The 12,710-nt window shown below is 37.6% G+C and overlaps 1 protein-coding gene across 3 annotated transcripts in view; it reads left to right on the forward strand.

The window, feature by feature from the left end:
• CCDC171 (coiled-coil domain containing 171) overlaps positions 1 to 12,710 on the forward strand; it is a 223,331-nt gene that overhangs the window by 28,422 nt on the left and 182,199 nt on the right. For all 3 annotated transcript variants that reach the window (XM_084898221.1, XM_084898222.1, XM_084898223.1), the window contains one exon: positions 5,085 to 5,231. In XM_084898221.1, the coding sequence (XP_084754347.1) occupies positions 5,085 to 5,231 (147 nt within the window). The remainder of the gene's footprint in view (positions 1 to 5,084; positions 5,232 to 12,710) is intronic.

Here is a 12,710-nt window from a genome sequence, read left to right on the forward strand (position 1 = left end):
TGTAATTGCATGACAATATGGGCAACTTTTACCAAGAGGAACATCTCAAAATCATATAATTTGTTTTTTTAATCTTCACCTGAGGATATGTTCTCATTGATTTTAGAGAGAGAAGATGGGAGATAGAGAAAAACATCAATGTGAGAAACATCAATCCGTTGCCTCTCATAAATGCCCTTACTGGGGATCGAACCTGCAACCTAGGTATGTGCCCTGACCTGATGGGGTTTGAACCCATGAGCTTTTGTGTATGGGTTGATGCTCCAAGAGACTGAGTCACCAGGTCAGGGCTACATTTAGTATTTTATTTTTCCAATTTAACATAATTATGTGAGACTGTTAGCAGTCTTTAATAGCCTAAAGAAATAGAATAATGACTATTCACTATACAGTACATCTCAGACTAATACAAAATAATATTGATTGTAACTATAATTGAAAAATAAAATTAAAATGTTAATATTTTTAAAAATAAAAGAAATAGAATAGATTTTATATTTTAAATGATGTATGCAAATCTTACACTATAGTAATTATGCCCTCCCCTGCAGTCCTGGTCCTCCCCAATTGTCCTCCCCTGCTGGGCTGGTTCCCCCCAAAACTGCCCTCCAATGCAGGCCTCAGTCTCTCCCAACTGTCCTCTGTTGTTGGCCTGGTCTCCCACAACTGCCCTCCCCTGCAGGCCATCTTGTGGCTGCCATCTTGTGTCCACATGGAGGCAGCCATCTTTGACCACATGGGGGTAGCCATCTTGCGTCTTGAAGTGACAGTTAATTTACATATTACTCTTTTATTAGATAGGATTTTAGACCCAGTTTATAGTTTACAGCAGCAAACATTTTTTTTTTGGTTAATTCTCATCCAAGGATATTTTCTCCATTGATTTTTATAGAAAGTGGAAGGGAGGTGAGGGGAGAGAAGAGAAAAGAGAAATGAAACATCAATGTGAGAGATGCACATAGATTGGTTGCCTCCTGCACACACCTGGACTAGGACCGGGGATTTAACCTGTAACGCAGGTACGTGCACTTGACCAGGAATCGAACTTGTGACCTGTTGGTGCATAGATCAACACTCTAACCACTTTGCCACACTGGCCAGAGCAGCAAACACTTTTTGATTGTATTGATAAAACTATACTGGCTTTGGGGATTTAGAGAGGAGAAGCTTGTCTTGGCTCTTTTATGAAATAACCATGTACTAGATTGTAAATAGGTGTATTGATATATTTCCTAAGCTAGGAAGAAGTACTACTTTTGTTTGATACATTTCTAACTCTGCTTCTATAATTCTTCAGAACTGAAACCATATTTTGGAGCCTGAGAGATATTGTTTATATGAAAACATATGAAAAATCATACTTTCTACATCTGGAAGATGTAGAAAGCACAATGTGGTTTTCTGTAATGCTAAATGTCAGTTCTAACACAGGCCTCATTTTAAAATATTTTAAGTTCAACACCTCCCTCTAGTGGAAAAAAGGAAAACTCCATTACTTCCAGTGTTCTTAATATCATTTTATTCTTTATATAAACATACACTTCACTGTAAAGATTCAAGTAGCTTTTGTTTGGATTAGAAAATAGATTCTTTGACAAAATTGGAAAAATTTTCTTGGAAGGAGGCAAATTAATTTTGTATGAGATGTTTTATGGGTCTTTTTAATTTTCTTGTATGTGATACTGTATCCCAGACTTGGGTTGTATTGAAATTAAAACAAGTATTTGAACATATAAAAAATAACAGGGATTAATATAACCAATATCCAATATAACAAACCAATTCCATTAATATAGCTAATATGTACCTTCTAGATAATGTATTTGTCGTATTTGCTTCAGAATAAAAAACAAACAATAAATTGTTAGATCATTGGAGACTATTCTGAATCATTTCACCCTCCCACCACAACCCTACCCCCAAAAGATGAACATTATTTTGAAGTTGGTGTTCGATTTTCTGTTTGTGTACGTTGACCATGTATCATATTATGTTGTCATTTTCTTTGTTTACAGAATATCATTCAGTACACCTTATCTTTTCCATTTGTTTTATTGATATTTACTCAAGTTAACAAAGTAACTCTGGTTCATTCAGTTTAACTTAAGTATGGTATTTTATCCTATGCATATACCATACTTGATTTTTCCATTACTTGATTGATTGAGACTTAAATTTTTTCCAACTTTGAATTATTGCAGATAGTTCTCCTGTGAACACTTTTGTTTATATGTGTATGTATTTAATGATTATGCAATTTAATACATGCCACGTTGTTCTCCCAAATGGTTATACCAATGTGAGAGAAGACTTTATTTTCTCTGACAGTCTCTTGCACACTTGGTATTTTTCAGATTTAATTTTTTCGGCAGTATATATGTATATATGAAATTAAATCTCATTCCTGTGTAATTTTCTATTTCCTGACATTGAGCATGGTATGTTTATTGGATATTTATGTTTCCTTTGTGAACTGCCATTTTATATTTTTTCTTTTGGATTGTTTATATATTTTTATTAGTTTATAGGAACTTTTTATATGTTTGTTTACCAGTTCTTGGTTATTAATATCACTATTGCAGACATCTTTTTTCTCTTTGTGAAGACAATTTACATTGTGTTTGACGTACAGTTTAAAAATTTATTTATTTATTTATTTATTTTTCACTTTGTAAGTCTTTCATTTTATTTTATTTTATTTTTTTAAATATATTTTATTGATTTTTTTTTTGCCCCCCTCCCTCCCTCCCACACATCCCCTCCCTCCCCAGAGTTTTGTGTCCATTGGTTGTACTTATATGCATGTATAAAAGTCCTTCGGTTGATCTATTATCTCCCCCAGATCTTCCTCCCCTCCCCGCTGTAATTTGACAGTCTACTTGTTGATATACTGTCTCTATATCTTTTGGTTCATCAGTTTATAATGCTCTTTATTATCCACAAATGAGTGAGGTCATGTGGTATTTCTTTTTCATTGATTGGCTTATTTCACTCAGCATGATGTTCTCCAATTCCATCCAGGTTGCTGCAAATAATGAGAATTTAAAAAAAAATATATTTTATTGATTTTTTACAGAGAGGAAGGGAGAGAGATAGAGAGCTAGGAACGCTGATGAGAGAGAAACATCGACCAGCTGCCTCTTGCACACCCCCCACTGGGGATGTGCCCACAACCAATGTACATGCCCTTGACCGGAATCGAACCTGGGACCTTTCAGTCCGCAGACCGACACTCTACCACTGAGCCAGACCGGCTTTGGCTACAGTTTAAAATTTTAATGTAGTTGAATTTATCAGTCTTCATTCATAGTGCTTTTTATGAGCTATGTAACCTAAAATTATAAAGAGAATATATTTTTTTCTCTCTAATATTATTCTTTGCCAAGTGGATAGCCAAATGCCCCCGTGCCAGTTATTCAGCTGTCTATTCTGTTATCACTGAATGATTTATAATATTGTCTATTTCACATTCAAGTTTCTTTATATCTAAGGCTTGTTTCCTGAGCACTCTGTTCTGTTCCACTTTTATATATATTTATGAATCAATAATAAATGTTTTATTTACGATGGATTTACAGTAATTCTTGATCTCTACTAGGTCAATTTCCCCTCTCTTTATTCTTAATTTTTTTGGGGGAAAGAGAAGAGTTATTCTTAGCCTTCAATGTTCTGTGTGAGTTTGAGGATTGGCTTCTTGTATGCCACCAAAAAATCTTGTAATTTTGGTTGGGATTGGGTTATATTGCTAGATCTATTTGGCAAAGAGTTGATGTTCTCAGTGCATTTTACTTCTATTATCCATTTTTTTATATTTTTGCTCTATTTTCTGGAGGTATTTCCTCAATTTTATATTGCAGCCTTTGTATTGCATTTTTATTTCTGCTTTTGGGTTTTTAATTTCTAAGAGTTTATTCTTATTCTTTGACTATATATTTTTATAGTAGACTCTTTTAGTTTCATGTTTGTAATATCTTAACTTTATATGAATATAAGTCATACTTATATTGAAGGTGTTTTTTTCCTGTCTCTCTTGATTATTATTTTTTTTTTCCTGGTCATCATTTTTATTTTTGGTGTTAACAGTTCAGGTACATAGTGAAGGTTGTTAAAACAACAGAAGTCCATATTATCCTGATAATGTAAATTTAATCTCCAGATATGGTTTTCACATAAAAAAAATTTGACAGACTTGAGACCCTTAAGTAAAATATGAAAATAATATCAAGCCACTCTTTTTGAAATTGCTTTTAGAAAAGTTATATCTTTGCTTTGTTTTATTAATTTAATTAATGCAATAAATTAATTTACTCATTAAAACCCAAAGTTTTAGAAATATTACATTGTTCTCATTTCCCCCCAAATTTTATTATTGTAAAATTATGAGAAGTATCAAAATTGTATCTAGTTAGTACACTCTTTTTCCAGGATAGAGAGGGACATTTGTCAGGGTGATTTTTGAGTTTATTTGGAAAAAGAGACTGAGATATTAAAGTAGAAGAGTGCCTGTTATTATTTTTCTTTCAGTAGCATAAGAGAGATTTGAGAAGTTGAATACGTGAGAGAAAATGAAACACAGCCATCTAGTGGATGCAACTTTAAGAGCTGGAAGCTATAAGCCTAAAGTACCGTGAGCTCTCATCAAAATCTCTCCTGGGTTATTCTGAGGCATCCAGGCCATGCATTCCTCATCACCCAAGCAGCAACGCCCACTTGTATTACTAAATACTTAAAAATTTTAACGAAAGGGGAAAACATTATACTAATATATGACAGTTGAACTACAGAATTCTGTAAAGATCCTCAGAAGCTATTTGAAGTAGCATAGCATTTTAGTAAGCTATCCACGTTTCAGTTGTAGTATGTATTAATCAGATTTGAAAAATTGTAAACCTCCAATAATACTTATACAATACATGTATATCCTGAAACATTGCTAGAAAATAAACTTGGCCTCCCTGGCCTATGCACATTAGCCTATTGTCCCAGTGGAAGCACAGACTTAGTTACTTACTGTCTACCACAGAATACACGTTAGTCAATGTTGGCTTATACATTCTGTTGATGCAAAAATGAATGTTTTCCAGGAGCAAGATAGTGCTGTACAAAGTATGCACAAGAAAGTAGAAAAATTAGAAACCGAACACATGGATTGCTCTGACCTTTTACGGCGACAAACAAGTGAACTTGAACTTAGCACTCAACGAGAGGAACGTCTTCGAAAAGAATTTGAGGTATAGTTTCTCATTCTTTTATAACATACGAGGGCCCAGTATACAAATTCTTGCATCTTGAAAGGAGCTGTGGGCTGCTAGGCTGCAATGGGCACAGGGGTGGGTCTTGGCCCATCCTCTGCACCCCCACTTGACCCCTCCCATTGCAGCCCCTGATCTCCTCTCTGCCAGCAGCCCCACTCGCACTGCTGCTGCCGCTTTCATGCACTGACAGATCCGGCCCTGCTTGCACCCGCTGATGGCGAGGAGCGATTGGGGCCAGTGCCAGCAGCAGGTGTGAAAAGGGCCAGCACCAGCAGCAGGTGCAAGTGGCGGCTGCTGCCCAGATTGCCCTTCAGTAGCCGGGGAAGATGGGGAAGCCCTCAACTATGATCAGGGCTGTCAGCCACCACTCGTACCTGCTGACATTACCAAGCAATCAGGACTGGTGCCAGGCACTGGCAGTAGGTGCGAGTGGCTGGCTGCTCCAGCACTGGCTGTGGGTGTGAAGAAGGCTGGAGGCTGCAGGGGTGTGAGTGGCAGCTCCAGCATTAGCAGTGGGTGTGAGAGGCAGTATTGGTATTGGCATTGGCATTGGTGGCTGCTGCCCAGATCACCCCTCAGGAGCAGGGGTAGGTGGAGAAGCCTGGAGGGGTGATGGAGGCCAGCAGCTGCTACATGCACCCGCTGATGACACAGAGCAATCAGGCGGGCACTGGCAGGTGCGAGCAGGGCCGGAGTTGACAGCAGGTGCCAGTGCCGGGCAGGACCACGGCACGCAGGAGCAAAGAATTTTAAGTAACCACCAGAGGCTTGCTTTGATGACACTGACCAGCACCCTGCCTTGGTCTGGCGCCCCTGTTCACCTGCTCCACCATCCCGCCGCAGCCAATGCCTGCCATGTACTGCACTCTGCTGCTGAAGCCTGCCATGGTCTGCACATGCCCCTGGTGGTCAGCCCACATCATAGCAACCAGTTGTTTGGTTGTTCTGCTGTTCAGTCTATTTGCATATTAGCCTTTTATTATATAGGCTATATGTTTTCCAGTCAGTAATTTCAGGTCAGAGAAAGTTTTACTGTGCAATAAAATATGAAACTGCCTTTTAAGCATTTATTTATATTGAATATTTGGCTTTTTTGAAAAACTTTTGAATCTTAGTAAATTATATTTTGTTCCTAATTTTTAACATTAATTCTCATTAAATATTGGGAAAGTTTCAGGGTAATTATTTACATGTGGTTGAAGGGAAAGATTTTATATACAAAATATTAAATTCTCTAAGTTTGTAGTTTGAATCAAGAATTCTAGCTACATGATTTTGTGGAATAGTTCTCAGGTAAGACTAGATGAAAAAGGGATATCAGTTTACAAATGAAAAATAAAAGTATGATTTTTATGGTGATTAATACTGATAAGCATTTTAATTAATCTTGATAGAGATTGTATTTGTTAATTCTACTTCTTTTTAAAATTTTCTTTTGCTTGGTGGTAAATTAAATATTTTACTAGATAGTCCTTGCTGGTTTGGCTCAGTGGATAGAACATCAACCCATGGACTGAAGGATCCTGGGTTTGGTTCCAGTCAAGAGCACATATCTGGGTTGCAGGCTCCAACTCTGGCCCTGGTCAGGCGTGTGCAGGAGGCAACCAATTGATGTGTCTCTTTGACATCGATGTTTCTCTCTCCGTGTCTCTCCCCCTCCTTTCTACTCTTTCTAAAAGTCAATAGAAAAATATTCTTGGATGAGAATTAACCAAAAAAGGTAAATTTTTTTTAACTAAATATATGTTTTCCTAAACATAATTTTAAAATATTATTAGGAAAGGAAACCTTTATAAAGACTATTTGCTGATAAAATGCTACAGGTACTTTCATTAAACTCAATGTGTCATTTAATTTTGTTTTGGGAATTTTAACCAAAGAAATATATAAAGGCAAGAATGGCAATAAGAATTAGAATTTTTGGAAAGAAGGAAGTATGATTCTTCTTATTATAGATATATTTATAACTTTCAATAGTCAAGAAAATCAACTTTAAAATTATTAATGCCAGTAAGAATATTTAGCTAGGAGGCTAGAAAGAAAATACTATCCTATATAATAAAAGGTTAATATGCAAATTTACCGAATAGCGGAATCACTAGTCGTTATGATGTGCACTGACCACGAAAGGACATACACTCAATGCAGGAGCTGCTCTCTGGTGGTCAGTGCGCTACCATGGGGGGAGTGTCGCTTAGCCAGAAGCCAGGCTCTGCGGCAGCGCTAAGGAGGTCAATTGGACGTCCTCCAAGGGCTCATGGACTGTAGAAGGGTACAGGCTGGCTGAGGGACCCCCCCAGAGTACATGAATTTCATGTATTGGGCCTCTACTATGGTAATAATTATGTTTATACTAGAGGCCCAGTGCATTAATTCATGCATGGGTGTGCATCACAGTGACCAGTCATTCTGCCTTTAGGTCAATTTTCATATTAACCTTTTATTATATAGGATGTTATTTTTTTCTAGCCTCCTAGCTAAATATTCTTACTAGCATTAATAATTTTAAAGTTGATTTTCTTGGCTATTGAAGGTTATAAATATATCTATAATAAGAATCATACCTCCTTCTTTCCAAAAATTGTCCTTTACAGTGGCTGTGGAGATTGGGCCTCAACACTCACCCCCAGCCTCACAGCCCCATAGTCCCGTCTGGCACCCCGTCTTGGCCTGGCATCACTCACTCACCTGCTCCACTCTCCTGACTGTCCCACTCTCATCAGGACCCTTTGGGGCCAGGAGTGTCCCTGATGCCCACCATGTTCCATGCCGCCCTCTGGTGGTCAAGCACACATCATAGCGAGTGGTCAAGCTCCCGGTCTCCTGATAAAACAGGGGCAATTTGCATATTAGGATTTTATTATATAGAGTTCTTACATACTAGCAATAATCCTAATATATAAAGAGCCAGGGTCTGTAACATCCAAAACAACCGAATGAACTACTGAATGCCAGGCTGTGCGTGCAGCAGGCTCAGGTGGGCGGGGACTGGTGAGAAGACTGAACTGTTGACCTCTCGGTCCCTCCTGGGTTGCGGGTGCCTTGGAGACCGAGTACTGACTGCCACCGCTAAGGTGGGTGTGATGTGATTTGTCGGGGGGCCCTGCCATTGCCCCACGGTCATCTGCAGAGGGAGGCCCAGACCACCAGCTGGGGGGCTCTGTGATCACCTCAAATGAAGGCCCAGGTTGCCTGGCAGGTGGCAGTGGGGGGGCCTCCCTCTGCAGGGCGATCAATTGCTGGGCTCCTGGTCTGTGAGAAGGCACAGGCCGGGCACGAATTTTGTGCACCGGGCCTCTATTCAGAAAATAAAATACTAAAAAAGTTTTTTTCACCATAGTGACAAAAATGGCAATATAATTAACAACAAATACATTAGAAATTATGAAATGTAACTGATAGTCTTAAAAGAAATGGAAAGACATGTTATGAACACTTAATATTGTAAAGACAAAAATTGTCCCCAGGTTATATTATGGCTTAAAGCTGTTCCAGTGAAAGCTCCAATGGAATTATTTTGGAAAGACAGATTCTAAAATTCATGTGAAAGACTGAAGAGCCAGATGAGAATATCAAAACATTGTGATGATTTATGAGTGGAGACTTATATTATCAGTAGTGAATACATACTGTAAAGCTTCAGTAACATATCATTTTTGGTTGTATGCAACAGAAACCAACTTTGGTTAACTTAAAAAAGGACTTCAGAGGAAGAATATGGGACTCTTATTCACAGAATCAGAATATACACTGTGAGGAATCAGGCTCAGAAAGCATGATTCCAGTTTACCCAGACCTTCTCCAAAGATCTCTGAAGCGAAAAAGATAGAAGAAGTTAGGGTGAACTGGTATCAATAATTTTCATTCAAAAGTAACTTTAGGGGGGAGGGCAATGGTAAAATATGTACACAGATAATAATTTAATAAAAAAAAAATTTAAAAAAACAAAACAAAAAAACAAAAACAAAAGTAACTTTATTCAAAAGTTACAAAATCCAGGAACAGAACATTTGGTTGAAAGAAGTCATTTGCCCCAAATAAATCCCTCTCAGTTCTACTACAAAATGATATCCCTCATATTTTAAGTCCCTACCTGGTGCCATACACAGTTATTACAATATTATTGGTTATATTCCCTATGCTATACTTTACATCCCTGTGACTATTTTGTGATACTAATTTGTACTTCTAGATCCCTTCACCTTTTTTACCCAGGCCTAACCCTATCTTCTCTGGCAATTATTAGTCTGTTCTCTGTATCTATGAGTCTCTTTCAATTTTGTTTGTTCATTTAATTTGTTTTTTTTTTTTTTAGATTCTACATATAACTGAAATCACATGGTACTTACCTTTCTCTGTCTGACTTTACTCACTTAGCATAATATTCACTAAGTCCATCATGCTATTGCAAATGGTAAAATTTCATTTTATTTTTATGGCCAAGTAATGGTCCATTGCATATATGTACCACTACATTTTTATCCACTGGTCTACTGATGAGCACTTCGGATGCTTCCATATCTTGGCTATTGTAATAATCTTGCAGTGAAATAGGGGTGCATATATTCTTTCAAATTAGTGTTTTGGGTCTCTTTGTAATTATACCCAGAAATGAAATTGCTGGGTCATTTTTAATTTTTTTTTGAGGAACCTTCATGTTGTCTTGCATAGTGGCTGTACCAACCTGCAGTCTCACCAACAGTGCACGAGAGTTTTCTTTTCTTACATCACTTGTTTTTTGTTGATTTATTGATATCCATTCCGAAAGGTGTGAGATGATATCTGGTAGTTTTAATTTGCATTTCACTAATTATCTCTGATGATTAGTGACATTGAGCATTTTTTCATTTGTCTATTGGCCATCTGTATCTCCTCTTTGGAGAAGTCTATTTAAGTCCTCACTCTGCTTTTTAATTGGATTGCTTGTTTTTTTTTGGGGGGGGGTGTTGAATTTTTAAGTTCTTTATAAATTTTGGATATTAACTCCTTATCAGATGTTTTATTGGCAAACGTCTTCTCCCATTCAGTAGGTTGTAAGAACAAACCAATGGAACAGAATTGAAAGGCCAATAGTAGATTTGTAAAATATTTATAAAAACCTAGTATATTAAGCCTTGGCCAGGTGGCTCAGTTTGTTGGAGCGTCATCTCGTACACCAAAAGATTGCAAGTTCAATTCCTGATCAGGGTACATACATAGATTGTAAGTTCTACCTCCTGTTGGTGCGGTATGGGCAGCAACTGATTGATGTTTCTCTCTCACATCAATTCTCTCTCTCTCTCTCTCAATCTCTCTCTAAAAATCAATAAAACATATTCTTGGGTGAGGATAAAAAAATTTAGTTTATTAAGATTTTTTAAATCCATTAGAATACGACAGATTATTCAGTGAATCGTGTTGAAAGAATTGGTTGACCTTTTGATACAAAATAAAATTAGATTCCTATCTTACATCGTATTCTAAAATAAATTCCAGTTGGATTAAAAAGTGTGAAATATTAAAAATGATGCTAAACTAGAAGAAGAAAATTTGGATTAATTTTCTCTGTTCTCTTAGTGCTATATGATTTACTACTAATCATAAAAGCAGTGGAACAAAGTAATAAAGAAATAGATTTATAGCTTTGACTATGGAAATTAATATCATATGTGAGTGAAACCCTCCACTAAAGACAAAGATAAATGAGAAAAATATTTACAGCAAAGGGTAAATACATTTCTTTTTCTATGTCTCTATATCTCTGAGCAAACTGCAAATAACATTGCCATTTACTCAGCTGACAAAGAATGCAAGTGGGGTAGATTAGGAAGAGATCAGGAGTTTGGTTTTAGATATGTTAACAGACATGCTCATCAGACATCCAAGTGGAGATGTTGAGTAGGCAGTTGCATATGTGAGTATTGGTCTTAGGAAGCCTTAATGTAGGGACAATAAGGAGATGCGTGCCAAGTATTTCATTGGGAAAATTTGAGATGTTATGATTTATATAGGTCTTTTCACTATGTTTCTTTAGTTTCTGCAAAGGGTGATCTGCTGGTTTCCCTTTTGGTGGTTATAAAATGGAAGAAGGAAATGGAGGAAGAGTCTGGGTATCATATTGTTCAGTAGCAGACTTTTTGCCCTGGTTTCAGTTTTGTGAACCTCTCTGCCCTGCCTGCTCCCTGTGTATCTGTATGTCCATGAACCTCTGGTTCAGAGTCACATTCTCCAGATAATAAATCTCCAGTTTGTGCAGTGGTTCTGGAGAGGTATTTTTGGCTATTTGGGGTGTAGGTGGATGCCTGGAAGTTAAAATTGTCATATTGATGATATTAAAAAAACCCCCAACAACTTGGAGTTACATTTTACATGCTACAAATTAACTTATGTATAGTGTACCATTCAGTGTTTTTTAGTATATTCCCAGAAGGACTCTCTAGCTTCTTAGTCCGGTGGGGTTGGGCCATGGCCACGTTGTAGCAGGTTCAGGGTAAGAGCTGGTCCCAGACCAACTTTGGTCCTGAGGAATTTGTCTTCAATACCTGTGAGGGGTGCAGCTCCCTGACCTCTAAGCTCAGGTGGAAACAATAGGTCCAATTCATTGAAGCTGGAATGTTGTGGTGATGGTATTTAATTTAATTTAATTTATTTATTTATTTTTATTTTTAAAAAATATATATTTTGTTGATTTTGTACAGAGAGGAAGGGAGAGAGATAGAGAGCTAGAAACATCAATGAGAGAGAGTCATCGATCAGCTGCCTCTTGCACACCCCCTAATGGGGATATGCCCGCAACCAAGGTACATGCCCTTGTCTGGAATCGAACCCGGGTCCCTTCAGTCCCCAAGCTGACGCTCTATCCATTGAGCCAAACCGGTCTCGGCTGGTGCTATATTTTAACTGACTTATACCAACCATCACTCTACTCTTTACAACACACAAGTGCCTTTAGTGAAGTCAAACAGTCTTCTCTAATTTGTAGCAGCCATGTGTCTGCATCGTCACAGAAGTCAGAGCAGGACCGTAGTGCTGATGGTAGAAGGGCAGTGTAGCAGCTGCTTTATATTCATCTTTTAATTCTCACAACTCTATGAAGTCGATACTGTTCTCTAATTTTACAGGTGAAGCAGCAGGTTTGGTAGTGATTCAAGATCCCATCACTAGGCGTAGCCCTGCACAAGAAGCCTTACAGGTTAACTTTTTGGCTATGTGACCTCTGGAAAGACACCTCTCTTGAGGTTTAGTGTCCTGCTGCAACAGTAGAGATATTTAAACAGATTATTTCCCCCATCTTTTGGGGACGAGACCATAGTAGAGCTATTAAGAGCATAAGCTCTTCACAACATCTAATTACATATTACCTACAGACGTTTTCCAAAATTTGATACAAAGGGAGCATATATCAGCATATTGAGTGTTTTCCATGAGTGTGGCACAGTGAGCTGTAAGAAGGGGTATGAAGGACACAGTGGTGCT

This window comes from Pipistrellus hanaki (assembly GCF_964339955.1).
Source record: "Pipistrellus hanaki genome assembly, chromosome: 11".
Classification (NCBI taxonomy): Eukaryota; Metazoa; Chordata; class Mammalia; order Chiroptera; family Vespertilionidae; genus Pipistrellus; species Pipistrellus hanaki.